Source organism: Morone saxatilis, unplaced genomic scaffold, assembly GCF_004916995.1.
Source record: "Morone saxatilis isolate NCDOM2014 unplaced genomic scaffold, NCSU_SB_2.0 Contig5, whole genome shotgun sequence".
Taxonomy (NCBI): Eukaryota; Metazoa; Chordata; class Actinopteri; family Moronidae; genus Morone; species Morone saxatilis.
This window is the reverse complement of record NW_023340095.1, coordinates 13,383,735-13,397,957: the sequence shown is the minus strand read 5'-3', so window position 1 is coordinate 13,397,957 and position 14,223 is coordinate 13,383,735. Positions and strand designations below refer to the sequence as shown.

The 14,223-nt window shown below is 39.8% G+C and overlaps 3 protein-coding genes across 3 annotated transcripts in view; 1 reads left to right on the top strand and 2 right to left on the bottom strand.

Moving 5' to 3' along the window:
• The first annotated feature begins 1,743 nt into the window (after nt 1-1,743).
• On the top strand, nt 1,744-6,995 carry fastkd1 (FAST kinase domains 1). Its single transcript, XM_035676653.1, has 12 exons — nt 1,744-1,913; nt 1,999-2,397; nt 2,484-2,594; nt 3,645-3,776; nt 3,851-4,337; nt 4,417-4,531; nt 4,602-4,730; nt 4,848-4,979; nt 5,080-5,193; nt 6,180-6,315; nt 6,404-6,518; nt 6,653-6,995. Exons 1-12 carry the CDS (start codon nt 1,759-1,761, stop codon nt 6,746-6,748), a joined length of 2,121 nt encoding a protein of 706 aa, XP_035532546.1. The 5' UTR covers nt 1,744-1,758; the 3' UTR covers nt 6,749-6,995.
• Nucleotides 6,996-7,481: 486 nt separating this feature from the next.
• klhl41a (kelch-like family member 41a) lies at nt 7,482-10,711 on the bottom strand. The gene is made up of 6 exons (XM_035676654.1): nt 9,527-10,711; nt 9,280-9,437; nt 9,081-9,188; nt 8,800-8,985; nt 8,106-8,252; nt 7,482-7,968 (listed from the first exon to the last, which is right to left on the bottom strand). Exons 1-6 carry the CDS (start codon nt 10,610-10,612, stop codon nt 7,857-7,859), a joined length of 1,797 nt encoding a protein of 598 aa, XP_035532547.1. The 5' UTR covers nt 10,613-10,711; the 3' UTR covers nt 7,482-7,856.
• Nucleotides 10,712-11,304: 593 nt separating this feature from the next.
• bbs5 (Bardet-Biedl syndrome 5) overlaps nt 11,305-14,223 on the bottom strand; it is a 5,106-nt gene continuing 2,187 nt past the window's right edge. The window contains exons 5-12 of the mRNA XM_035676582.1: nt 13,943-14,070; nt 13,717-13,852; nt 13,159-13,254; nt 12,580-12,642; nt 12,318-12,452; nt 12,012-12,095; nt 11,749-11,772; nt 11,305-11,645 (exon numbers count right to left, since the gene is read on the bottom strand). Coding sequence (XP_035532475.1) covers nt 11,544-11,645; nt 11,749-11,772; nt 12,012-12,095; nt 12,318-12,452; nt 12,580-12,642; nt 13,159-13,254; nt 13,717-13,852; nt 13,943-14,070 — 768 coding nt within the window. The 3' untranslated portion in view covers nt 11,305-11,543. The remainder of the gene's footprint in view (nt 11,646-11,748; nt 11,773-12,011; nt 12,096-12,317; nt 12,453-12,579; nt 12,643-13,158; nt 13,255-13,716; nt 13,853-13,942; nt 14,071-14,223) is intronic.

The following is a 14,223-nucleotide window of genomic DNA, read 5'->3' as shown; positions in this document are numbered from 1 at the left end:
TATCTGTGTGGATTGGATAGAAATCTGCGTGAGAAGGCCCACCAGCAGGGTGATCTTGGGGGATTTGGGAGTCCGTTTTAGTATGCTTTGTTCCGTACACGTTGATTAACCGCGAGTTTTATGTGCTGGGCAGCAGGAATTAAAAGGAATCCACCCGTAGAGAAAAATCATTGAAATCTCCTGCATTCATGTGTTTAGATCACCCGTATTTCTGGAACCTGAGGCCAGCATATTAACACTAAGGGTAACTTCACTTCACTGTTGATTTAATAAATTAAAGAAAACAACATCTTTTCTTCTATAACGATTAAGGTTGTTAACAAAAATGATTAACAATTGTGAAACAGGAGTTAAAATAAGTATTTCTATGTGATTGTTTTGTTGTTGACCCAGGTCCTAAATGTATGCACCTAACAACCTCCTACCATGCAGACTGTACTTCGCTTGCCACGTGGTTTGACATTGAGTGACCCCTGTGTTTGGAGTAATGAAGAACCCCCCAAGTGCACATTTATAATTTGAGCTGAGGTCCTTGTGGGTGATGTTTCGGCTTCGGGTGTGAGTTCCTTCCTTCGCAGTCCTTCAATGTGGGGACAGCGACCAGGACAGATAGGTTCTGGAGCAACTGCAGGATCTGCTGTAGTGGTGCCTTTGAAAAGCAGTGTGCTTGGAGGTGGTGGGCAAGAATAGAGTAGCAAACGCTCATCAGGGAACCATGTGAGTCTTGGCTATAGGGAGTTGCTCTGGGACTTTCAGAAAGACAGCAACATTTTCACCGAATCCTTCAAAGTTACATCAGGGCCACCCAGAGTTCATTGACTTCTCAGGGTTTTGTCGGAGAACAGAGTTTTCCATTATGGAGAATGTTATTGTGGGTTGGTCGGGACATTGCTTTACAAATTTGATCAAGGTACATTTAAGATGCAGACGTCAATCAGTCAAGTGTAATGTATCTTGAAATTGATTATAAGGTAGTATTATAAACATAACTGTGGTTGGTTTTTCCATCCCTCAGGTTGAATTGCCAGCCAATAATTTCTTCTTGTTCAAGCAGCTTGATTTTCAGTAAAGCCGTGGCGCAGATTAAGACGGGGTATTGATTGCTTTTACATATGGGTTTTTAATGAGTGTAGAATGAGATTTTCTAAGGGCTGCAATTTAATTATTTCCATTGCATCATTTTATTGTCTACAAAGCCATAGGGGACACCCTCAAACTTGCCTTCTCCCAAACCCAAAAAATATTGAATAAACAGAGAAAAGCTCTACATCTCCACATTATAGACATGAAACCAGCAAATGTTGTTGTGTTCTTTTTTCTGGTGAGGGATAAGTAAGATAAATTTGGTGTCAAAATAAATTTCCTGTTGATCAGTTTATGGATTAAAGAAGCAATTTCATCCCGGAAACATTAATCTTTATTGAATAGTGGGTTATGATATGTTGTCGAAATGTAACATAAATTTTTGAATTTTGGTGCCTAATGTTGACCGAAGAAAAGATGGTTTTGTAGTCTCACCCCCTCCTAAAAACAAAGATTGAGACTTTTCCTGCTTTCCAGTGAATGCAAAATGACTTGTGGGAATTCTTATGGAATGCAGACACTTGGAAATCCGTTAATTTTCTCTCCCGTCTCAGGGGAAAATGAGGGAATGGTGCACGACCATTCAAAAATATGACTGGGTTTCTAACGATACAAAGCTTAATGCAAATGGGTGAAGTGTCCCTTTAAGTTTCTCGTTGTTTCAGCACTAATGAGATGTTACACAAATTTGGATTTTTTTGCAGATTCTCAATGCCATGTCTGTCGAAGTTGGCCACCTGTCTAACTGATCTGCACCTTCAACAAAGCCCTCTTATGGGCCACATTGTCAATATTCTGAGTCAGAGGTTGTCGTCTATTGATGACCCCAGGTTGGTCATGAGACACATATACAAATATAAATACAAATACAAGTGCCTCATACTGTTTATTTACCATGTGGTCATGTTTTCCCAGGGTCCTAACTACACTGATGATTAGCGTGGCAAACCTGGCGTCACCGAAGCTTCGGGATGCCCTCATTAACAAGGCAGATCAGCTTCTAGACCCCACGAATACCTCAACTTTCAACGACTCGCGGAGAGTGGTGCAATTCCTGCGCAGCATCAGGAACATTCACCGGCCTCTGCTGGAGAAGTGCAACAAGATAATCTCGCAGCACATTCACACTATGGATGTAGATGATATTAGCATCATCGCGGGGATGTATCTGTTCCTGCAGATAAGCACCTTTGACTTCAGGCTGGCTATTAAAAAAAGGCTACATGAACTGGTTGATTCATGCAACGATCCTCTCTCCTTCACTAAACTGTTTCTCTGCCTGGCTCCGATAGCCAGCGAGGAGACCATTGAAAGGTTTGTGTCATTATCAGTGGAAATCTAAACCCTTTACAGTGATTCTTGAGTCTCACAGATCTCCCATCTGGTTTCATCCCTCTTAGGTTGGAGGAACTTGCCTTCCTGTGGGTGGATGACCTCGATGTACAGCAGACTGTGGGTATGGTTGAAACTCTAGACTCGATTCGGAGCAAGAATCATGCCTTACTTCAAAGGTGAGTCCATATTTCTGCCATAGAGGACCTTCGCAGCTTAACAAGCAGATGTATCGATATATGTCAGCTAGCAAGTAATGAGTTGTAATGTCAGTAATAATTGCAGTACAGGAATGACAAAAACATTTTTTTGAGGAACACTCAGCATTCATTCTTGACCGTGGAAACCCGTTTAGGAGCTCTTCTGGGGCTTTTGATTGTGTCACATGATCTTCCTCAGCAGACACACTTTAAGGGATTTCCTTGCCCATATTGTCTTAGGTTGAGATACCGATATATTGGCCAAAACGCAGACACATCGGTATTGTATTGGTATTTGTATGCAACTGACATTCCCGGTGTATATAATGCAGAAAAAAATACTTGTAAAATGTTGGCGTCACTGCGTCAGAGTAAAAGAGAAGAAGCAACTCTCAGCAATGTCAACTAGAATTGTTTGACAATGTACATGTTGAATGATTTAACGTGTTAAAGAATATTTAACTGCTTTTTAAAATATTCTTTAATAAAGATATTTGTTTAGGAAAACAGTCTTATGAGGACTTTTGCCATATCAGTCATTCTGGAAAAGGTCATTCTAGTTTCAAACCTCATTATATCGGGGGATCCTGATAGCTCGGCTGGTAGAGCTGGCGCCCCCATGTACCAAGGCTGAGTCCTTACTGCACCGGCCATGGGCTCAACTCTGACCTGTGTCATCCCCACCCTGTCACTCTTCAACCATCACTATCGATTAAGGGCAATAAAAACCCCCAAAATATTAAAAATACAAAAAACATCACTATATCAGCCACCATATTGGTAATTAGTAAATCTTTGCCTTCTAAAATCTGTATCGGTCTCTTCTTGACCTTGGAAACATATCAGTTACCTAGTTTCATAAAGCTCTGGCAAGCTTATTTTTTAATCGTAAAAAAAAAATCCCATTTTGTCTTGTTAATAAATCATTTCAAATGTTGTGTATTTTGTTTTTTTATGTAAAAAGACAAATGTCCACACATATATTAAAGTATGTATTTAAATATTTCATAATATGTCATTATTTTCCAGATTTGCGTCAGCAATCGAATGCAGCCTTTCTCTCTACAAGCCATTGGAGGTGGCCCGTGTCACCCAATCCCTTTATCAGTTGCATTACAAGAACCCCGAACTCTTCAAAAAATTAAGACAAGTTAATATACAGTAAGTGTTAATTTAAGCTTTTTTTTTGCTTCACACTTAAATAAAACATAGACTAAAAACACTTTATGTTTCAGCCTTTTGCGCAAGACTGTTATCCCCCATGAAGTGACCGCGTTGGTTCGTGCACTGTCCCTGATGCCCTACTCACGTCTTGAAGAGGATGTGATCATACGAGTGGAAGCCATGGTGAGCCAGTGCAGTTTCACCAATCTCAACACCCTTGCTTCTGCCATCGGCAAGTGGATGCGTAAAGATGAATCATACAGCACCAATGCTCGCAGCAGGTACGTCAGTCTGCTTCAGGACATGACCAACTGCGGGCTGAAGAAGCTGCAAGCGATTGACCGACTGGACTTGTTGTTGGATGAAGTCAAGCCCATTTCGGGAGATTGGTTTGAGGAAACGCTTGTCGAAGAGACGGTAGTCATACTGCACAGGATGATTGACCAAATAAACTGGGCCAATTTGCCTGACTTGGGCTTGTTCTTGACCAGGATAAACCATCTCTGCCCTCTGCTGATGGAACGTATCGCCAGTCTGGCCATTAAAGACATTGACAAGGTGCTCTAAGAGACATCACAGCATTTTAAGTCTGTAATAATTAAACAGGAATTAACTGTGCTTTTCCTGTGTTTTTAAGATTCACCCCTCAGGAATATATAACATCATGCTACCCTTCTCCACCATGAATTATCATTCTGTACAAGTAGATGAGATGTTTGATGTTTGTATCCAGCGCATCACTCGCACCATCAGTAAGTGAATCCATTTACACATTTTGTTCTTTTTTAAGCTTACCGTAACACGTTTTCTCTGTGTTTGTAGGCTTCTTTGACCCACACCTGCTAGTTTACATTGTAAACTTAATGGCTAATGCTGACTATTTCCCCGAGGAACTAGTCAGAAAAATCTTCAGTGTAGACTTCCTGGCAAAGATGGATGCCCAACTAGAAAGTACGTCACCACTTCGCTGTTAATATGCATCGATAGCAAAGTTCACATCTTCAGTATACTTCTGTAAGCAGTTCACACTTGTTCAATAGGACTAATGTTCTCGCTAACTTCTTACAGCCCTATCTGATGTCCTCAACATACGGGCCAGAATACGGCTTAGGGACCTCAATCGCAACGTGTGTATCCAGTGTCCTGATCTCCAGGTGCCCTGGTTTCATAACGACTTCTGCCAGGAGATGCTAAAGAAAAGTAAAAAGATGCGCGGAAATTAATTTCTGGTTTTGGTGGGTTCTTATAGTGGGATTTAAATAAATCTGTACTATTAATTGCCTTTCCAAATGTTTTTCAGACAATATCTTCCTCAGTCCTGCGCAACAGCAAATCCACACACTCCTGGCTGAAGTTCTCGGAGGCATTGAATACGTTCAAGCAGCAGTTGTCACTCCGTATTTTTATACCATAGGTGAGTAATATTATATCATCTCCGTATAAAACACTGATTTGATGATGTTTCGTCTCGTTTTATTCTATTCTGTTCGGAAAGTCTTTGCACCTAAGAAAAGAAGCTCATATGACAGTCAAGTCAATTTACATGTATATATTTTTCGCTTTATAACTCCTAAACACAAGCTTTAAAGGTCCAGTGTGTAACATTTAGGAGGATCTGTTGACAGAAATAGATTATATCATCCAGAGTTGTATCCTCTCTAAACCACTTCTGTCACTCAGACTTTGAATCACCCCAACCATTCACTCATTCATTCTTCTTCCTGCTTTCCTTTCCTTTTTGTTTGTGTCAGTTTGTCTTAATGTCCCCGTGTTTCTGTTGTTGTTTGGTTTGTAAATATTCCTGTTATACAATAATAAAAAATAAATTAAATTAAAAGAAATGGAATATAATATTAGTATATTTTTATTAGTGTTTAATCACCAGAATATAGGAATTGTTGTGTTTTTGTTACCCTCGAATGGGCCGTTTATATCTTAAGACGCCATGGGTCGCCTTCCATGAACTACCATGTTTCTATAGTAGCCCAGAACGGACAAACCAAACACTGGCTCTAGATTGGGGCGTTTAGCATTTTTCCTTGAATTTCATGGCCCCTGTAGTTTCTCCTACACCGCCTGTTCTCATTCCCAGGTTGTCATAGTACTAGACCCTTAAGGTACGGTCACATTATACTTCTGTTGTACTCAGCCACAAAACAGGACACGATGTAGGTCACGTTTCTGATGCTCGAACTAAATAAATATTGATCAGAGCAGTGACAAACTATAAATGGTGTAGAAGAGCTATGCTACAGTTTCCACATCCACTTGGTTAAAGTTGAACAAAGGTGAACTCTCGCCTTAAAAAGGGAAAACGCAAGCTTGAATTCATCAGAAATGATTGTGAATTGAATATTTGTAGGATGTGAGGTTTAATGTGACCATGTTTTGTCCTTTCAGACTTTGAATGCATACTGGACAAAAACATGCAGCCGTTGCCCTACAGCGAGCCTAGCACACTGCTAGGAGAGGAGGTTCAGTGGGGTAAAGCATCACCGGTGAACATGGAGGATAAGCTGCCGCCTGGAGCTCAGCGGTACGGAGCAGAAAACAACCTGAGTACTAAAGATGAATAATTAGATGACCCAGAAATGTTTGACATTCTGTTTTTACTTGTCACCTAGAGTTGCTGTTGACTTTCTTGGTCGAAGGTCCTTCACCAAAAATGTTTCCCATTGTCTGGGTGAAATTGCTGTGAAGAAAAGGCACCTTGAAATTCTGGGATATCGCGTGGTTCAGGTGAGAATACATCATTTAAAGAGTGCATGTGTTACTGTGAATCTTTCACTGAATCATATTCACTGTCAGTGATATTGCAAAACACAATCAGACAGCAGAATCTTTTTTTATTTATTTATTTATTTTTATTACAGATCCCACACTTTGAATGGAACTCGATGGAGCTCTCAACAAATGATGCCTGGAAGGAATATCTTAGGAAGAAACTATTTAGCGAGCCTTCTGCTTGAAGGCGATACTTGTTGAAGACTGAAAGTAATGTTACATTCATTCACTTTGGTTCTGATTTTCAGAGTTGAATGACCGAACAGTTGCAAGTTTTAAGAATGTATACATCAAGTGCTCCTCTTTCTAGTGACTGAGCATGAAGTTGACATGAATCCACCTCTGTCATGTTAAGGGAGATTGTCAATTATGTGTTTTTGTATTCACATGAGTATTTTAAATAAAATTATTTGTTATCATTGTTGGCATAAATGGTGGGCTATCAGTGCTGCTCAACAGACTGAATTAATTTGCACATTTTAGGTAATTTATTACAACTAAAGATTAACATTTTGCACAGCTTTTGTGCCTTTTACATGCTGCTATGATCATAAAGTAAGTCAATATGGTGAGCCTCTGAAGGAGCCAAGGTTTATCCTCAACGTCCTTTCCAGTGAGCCAAGATGCGCAATGGCAGCACCCTGATTGTGTTTGATCTGAATGGAACTGAACTTTAATTGGTATCATTGGTAACACCTGTGTTTACCCTCTTTTATGTCAAAACGACTGCTGTGAAAAAGGTCTATTCACACAAAACAGCGATTATAGAGCTTTAGAATGTGAACATGAGCAGATATTTTCATTTTTAATTTAAGACTAAATTTCATCCTGTGTTTTGGACCTCTACAGCAGTGTGGCTTACATGTGTAACATATGTAGGCTCTTATTCATAAAATTAATAAGAAATGAACACTTGCATATCATTATACCAGAACCTTTAATCCAGTCTGTTCTGACTAGGCTCATACAGTTGTCATGAACATGCACATGGGCACAATAATTCTGCTCTTGAATAATCTGAACAATGAGTCTGTGGGAGATAATATTTTAATACTGAAGGGTTACAAAGTCTGGAAGAGGGACATAATACTCACAAATACTCGTATTTCATGTGTGGAAGAGGGGTGGCTGACGATAATGTCTGGTCCAAACAACAGTGACTGTTTAGATGCTGGTGACTTATGAGAAATAAGCCAATTAAGGTGTCTGATATGTTAAAAAGGAGCCACTAAATAAGAGCATGTACATAATATGTTTGCCTAAAGCAGTTAAGTCCTCTGTATGTCTCTGTTGTTACAGTTTGGGCATTCTGGCTGCATTCAGACGCATGGACACACAGGAGGCTCCAGCTGCATAACGCATCTCTTTAATCATGCCAGTCCACTGTTTCTTGTCATCTTCATACCTGGTAGGACAGTGAAAAACATGTTACTATAATGTACTGTACGAGCAGAGGTATAGGTATTAAAATAAGGTGAACGAGATGACATTGTTCGGTACCATGTGTATTTTAAAATATAGTGCAACAAAATGGACACGTACTGCCAAATGTCAGTGATTTCACTTGGGGCGCACTCTTTGTTCTCATTCTCCACCACGGCGAAGCCTCCTACAGCGTACAGCACCCCTCCACAGCTGACCAGGTTGACTGAACTCCTCTCCTGGGGAAACTCTGTGAAGGGTGACCACCTGCAACAAGATGCACTCAGCTGTATTAAAACTGATATTTCCAAGTTGTTGTTTTTTTGCTTAAGGAACTCAGATTTTTTGACTGTTTATTTTCCACACAGATTTAAAGCAGTGGTTCCTAACCTGGGGGGTGGGGCCTTACAAGACAATAAAAGGAATAAGACAGAAGATTGTGTATCTAATTTCTTTTTCTGGATGCTTCCTCTTGTTTAATACAAAAAACATTTTAATTGAAGCAATCTGAGGATGAAAAACTCTGTGACGAGGGGTCAAGAACCCCCCAAAAAGGTTTGGAAACGCTGATTTAAAGCACTTAAATACAGAAAAAAGCTACAACATTTATTGAACATTTGACTGAACCTTATTTGAACATGGTTAAGTTATATTTAAAAATAAAAATAGCCATAAATAACTTGCAATCTAAATGATACATGCTTTCCTCAAAGAGATGTTAGATTGGAAATAAATATTGGTATCAAATGATAAACAATAACCAGCCATGCACACCACTTTGAGGAGCTTGTACAAATTGTAGTAATAAACGTACTTGTTGGTTCCGAAGTCATAGGCTTCACATGCAGCTGTGAGGCCCTCTTCATTGACTCCCCCAGCTACAACAATCTTCCCGTTGTGGACAACTGCACCAAACATGGATCTGGGTGTCTTCATGGAAGCCACCTCCTTCCACTCTGACCTCTTGTGGTTGTATGCAAACATCTTATTGGTCGCTTTACTTTACCAGTAAGACAAAAATGATTCCCAAGAAAGTTTAATGTCATGTGAAAATCTTATTTTATATATAAAAATGTCTTGGCACTGCAGTCTTACTTGTCATCTGTTTTGCCTCCGATACAGTACACCAGCCCGTTCTCGGACACCACAGAGTGGCCGTGGATTTTCAAGGGCAACTTTTTTGTTTCGCTCCACTTCATTTTTCTACAAAGTGCAGATAAAGTAAAGGGTTCAACAATAAATATTGTTACGTAAGACAATGAAAATATCCCAGCGGTCGGTGTGTTGAACTTACTCGGTGTCATAGCACAATACAGTGTCATGAGACTCATCGGACTGTAAATCTTTTCCTGCTACAGCAAAGATGAGATTTTCAAATTCCCCCATTGCAAACAAACACCTGGGGGAGGGCATGGGTGGCAGAGCGATCCATTCAGCAGTGAGACTGTCCAACTGAAAGACACATTTAAAGGTATATTTTAAAGCCCAAATGACTTTTGATGTGTTCAATACATCTGCAATGTAAAAGGAAATGTTTATACCTGGTAGAAGTAACACTGCAGTGGGTTTTCTTTGTCCTCTTCATCTACAAACAGCCCCCCCAACACATACAGATTGTTCTTCTTTGACCTCAGACTGACGTGGTTTCGGGGGACCGGCTCTGCCATTGCAGCAAGAAGGCATTCGTTCTCCTGGGCGTCATAGGCCACGACAGCAGTGTCATTGATCATCACAACCACGTCTTTGGCATACATGCCATATCTGCGGTTATCGTTCAGATAAACAGGCAATTTTCCCTCCTCTCCTTCCTCGTCATCTTGCCCCTTTTTCCTCTCGGGAAGCTTCCCTCCAAAGGCTTCCTTTATGACTTTGATTTTTTTGAGGAGCTCAGGATTAGTCTTAATGAGGTCCTCCTTCTCCACCTTTTCCTTGAAGTACTCCTCTGGGAGTAAACGGAAACGAACACAGTCAAAGGCCTCTTCTAAGGACGTCATACGTTTCTCTTTGTCTTTCCTGATCCACCTCATGAGGGACTCAAACACTAGCTCCTCTTTTTCTACATTCAGTGCATCCGCTCCAATAATGGCAAAGAGTTCAGGTGGAGCGAGCTCTAAGAAATCCTCATCCATGGCTATGGTCTCAAACCGATCTGCAATGTAATCTCGAGCTGCAATTGCCAGTCTGGCAGAGTTCAGCATCAGTCCCAGCCTGTAGATGGCAAGGCAGTTTTTCTTTGACAGCTTCTTCTGGAGATAATTCACACAAACTGTGAACACCGAGGGGATCTGGAAGCGATTGGCAACGGCCAAAATATCCTGCACGTTGTCCTCGTTGATGTCAATCTCTGCCGAGTACATGTAATTTACAATCGCCTCCATAACATTGGGGTCCAGGTTCTCCAGAACAACCTCCTTTTTATCCGTTTCGTTCCCGTCCGCTGAGAAGAACAGCTCCCGGAAATAAGGAGTGCAAGCTGCCAAAATGAGCCGATGGCAGGGGATGCTTCTGTCTCCAACTTTCAGGACACAATCGATCAACTTGTTCTCATTCAGAAGCTCTTTGAGTCCATCCTGCAGCAAAGTGGTTTGAAACAGACGGAGGTCTTCCCTCAGGCCTTGGGGATCCATTCTTGTAGGACAGGAAGTGGATGGAAGTGGGAAAGTTCACAACAGACTGTCGTAGCTGGTGAAGACGAAGAACTATAGGCAGCCAGGTCCGAAGCCACTCCAATATAACAGTGCCCCTCTAAATATAGCCAAACAGCCCATCCATGAAGAATTCGGGTTGGCCAAATCGGAAAGCTCACACAGCTGTCAGAGAGTAAACTGTGGAGCCTTGTCACCCTAGTGATTAGTAACAACATTGTTGTCTGGCCACACAAAAATAAACTATGATCTTTTTCATTTTATTTACTCTATACTAATAATCTGTCAATTGAATAGGGTGAAATAAACAGTTCAAAGTACAAAAAAGAAAAAAAGGTTTTACACAGATTTGGTTGGCATTTACTACAATCATGTGTATTCCAGGGACATCTACATGTGGAGTGAGTCACGATTCACTGATAGTAATGACCACTACAGTGTGAGTCAGTATTTGTGTGTGAGACGTGCACAGGAGAGTTATCTAACAAGTAGACAGGGTCAGTCAACAGCTGCTGCGACAGGAGGTGACAGTTTGTCCTCTTTTTAGACTTTTAAAATACTCCAGTGCATTGTGCAGTTATGTATTTAACCTGAGATCATTGTGTCCTTTCCACATACATTGCATATATGACACAGTACAAACCTACTGTACCAATAAAATGTACTCTCCAATATGTATTTAAATACATTTATTAACTTTAAACAATACAAACTGCATTATATTTCACATTCAATTCACTACAAGGAAATGTTTTAGACAAATATTCCACAATAAATGTCATATACATGTAATTCAGTTCACTATGAATAAACTGGACAATTTGTAACCTGACCTATAAATAAATAAACTGTAGCCTTCATAATCACAATATCTACATAGAGTACATAAATGTTAATCATGTTTCATGTTATTTCAGCCCATAACTTCCCACAGTCCTTGAAGAGTGAAGCCATCCTTCAGCTTTTCAATGGCGAGGCCCAGCTCCTCAGAGAAAACCGGCTCACGGTCTTGTTGCTTAGGAACAACAAGAAACAAATGAAAAGAGCCCAAAATGTTTCACAACACAACATACTATATATTCATATATCAGGTGATAACACTGATTGTGAGACTTTACCTTATTTCCATCAGCAAAGTAAGCCTGTGGACAAGCAACACACACATTTTATATGTTTAATCAAAACAACCGTATCTGTAATAATAGATTATTGTTGTCTGATGAGCACCACTCCCAACAAACAAGAGCACTAGGCAACATAAAGTCATGTTTGTTCATCATGCTGAGGCTCATGAGCTGACAGCTATTCTGAGAGTCTGAAAACTAAACCACTGACTCCCAGAGGAGCGGCGGGTGTAAGGGTGGCCAACGGGCACACTCACAGTGAAAGCATCGGTCTGCTCATCGGGTTCGATTTCCACGTCATCAGGAGGCTGTTCCACTGTGAGTTCTTCCAACGGCTGGGGCTGAAAGGATTGTTAGGACAAACAGTGCTATGACAACAACTCATCAGCTGAACTGATTAAAGAGCCAACAACAATGGAGAATTCAAAACATTTATGGGAATGTAGGTTTTAAAAAATCTGCTGTTAGAGTGACAGTAATTCAAAAATGGTTTCCAGTTTCAACAGTTTACACTTTCTCACATGTTTTATTCGTTATACTATTGAGGAGTTCATGTTCAATACCTTTTCTTCCATTTCATAGTCCACTCCAAAGATGGGGTTGGCAGAGTACACCTTATGCAACGAGTTGATTTCCTTCAGTGCGTCCTGAAGCTTATCCACAGGATCAATCTTAAACCCGAGCACATAGCCACCACTCTAAAAACAAAAGGACATACAGAGTATATTTGTGTATTACAAGCAACAAAAAGCAGTATTTATTAGTATCAAGTCATTATATTGTGATCAGTTTAAGTGAATGTGACAGCAGAGAAAAACAGGTTACCTGGCGTGAGCTCTCGATCACCAAAGCCAAGCCGAACTTTGAGTCTCTTATTCTGATAGACCACTTTAAGGAAAAAAGGGGGAAAATACAATTATAAATTATAAATAGAAATAATTATAATAAATGATTTTTCAACAGAAACAATATCATTAGCATCTGCTTATGTGCAAGGGTACAGTGGTGTCTGTCTATGGCTGAACTGAAATGAATTATAATATTGATATTGAGTATCACAGAGGTGCCTCATGTCTCGTGCTGTGTAGATGTACAGTACACCAACCTAAAAGGTGGCTCATACTCTAATAGTATCTCTTTTATTGTACTTTTTGGTGTACTCTACATAAAGTGTATTCTTTAATCTACATACACCTTGAATGTTGACTGGTTACTACATGGTGTGTATGTTTCTTATAGCATTGAGCCACGAATTAGCAACAAAAAGAGTCTTATTTGTTAGAAACAATCAAAACAAAATATATATATATATATATTTGCAATATATTTGCTCATCTTGCCCATTTATTTTATGAGGCACGTAGGAAAGGGAGGACTGGATGTTATTGAGTGGACTGTACTTACGATCTGAAGGTAAGGAATGCTGACATTAAAGCTCTCATTCATATTGGCGTGCCACACAATCCGAACATTTGTGATAAAGAAGGTTCCCAGGTTTCCCTAAAAGAAAGAAAACCGACATCAGTCAAGGAAAAGGAACTCATTGTAATCTAATTATCTCCAGTAATCACATCAAATTTCAAAAGCAACCTTCTTTGTATTAGATGTGAACTCTTTAGATTCAAGTAACAATGTAATAAATGGATGAAAACCACGAGTTGCATTGATTACTAACATTTCCATGTAACTGTACTTAACACATGTGGGATATGTAATGTAACTTTCTAATGCCTCCTGGTAGGACCAGTGTGTAGGATTTAGTGGCATCTTGTGATGAAGTTTCAGATAACAAACAGCTGAATAAGCGTGTAGGAGAAACTATGGCGCCCTAATAAAAACATACCTATGAATATTAAATTGCTTTTCTGCCAATAGATCCCCCTAAATGTTACACACTGGACCTTTACGTAAACTGAAAAATGCTACATTGAAGAAAATCAGACAGCTTTCAAGCCCCAGTACCTGGTCACTGGATAAATTCCAAACTCCATTAATTTTATCATACACTTGCTCCCGGGGCAAGAGTCTGAGCTGCTTATTTTGAATGAGAGCGGCTCGCAATTTCAGGTCCCTGTACATTTTAGATGTCTCATAGGCCCTGTAAGAAAACAAAACATTATAACATGTACATTTTACATTTATGGAGAATGTGATCAGACAATTGAATGTTCCCTCTGCGTTGTTTTACCTGTGGACAGCAATGACAGAAGTAAAGAGCCGTGGACTTCCTGGAACCACATTTGTGAAAATGAACTCAAATCTTGTGTTGTTGGACTTTGTCAGGATGTAGAGTGCTTCAGTTTGGCCTCGCAATTTCTGGAGAAAAGCATTCAATTAATAAATTAGAATGGTTATTTATTACTTTAAAAGTGATTGACTTGGCAACAAAAAGACATTTATTACAAACTTTGAGACAATCAAACATTTGTTCATGTAAGAAGTGAGTATAATATTAACAGTATATGTGAT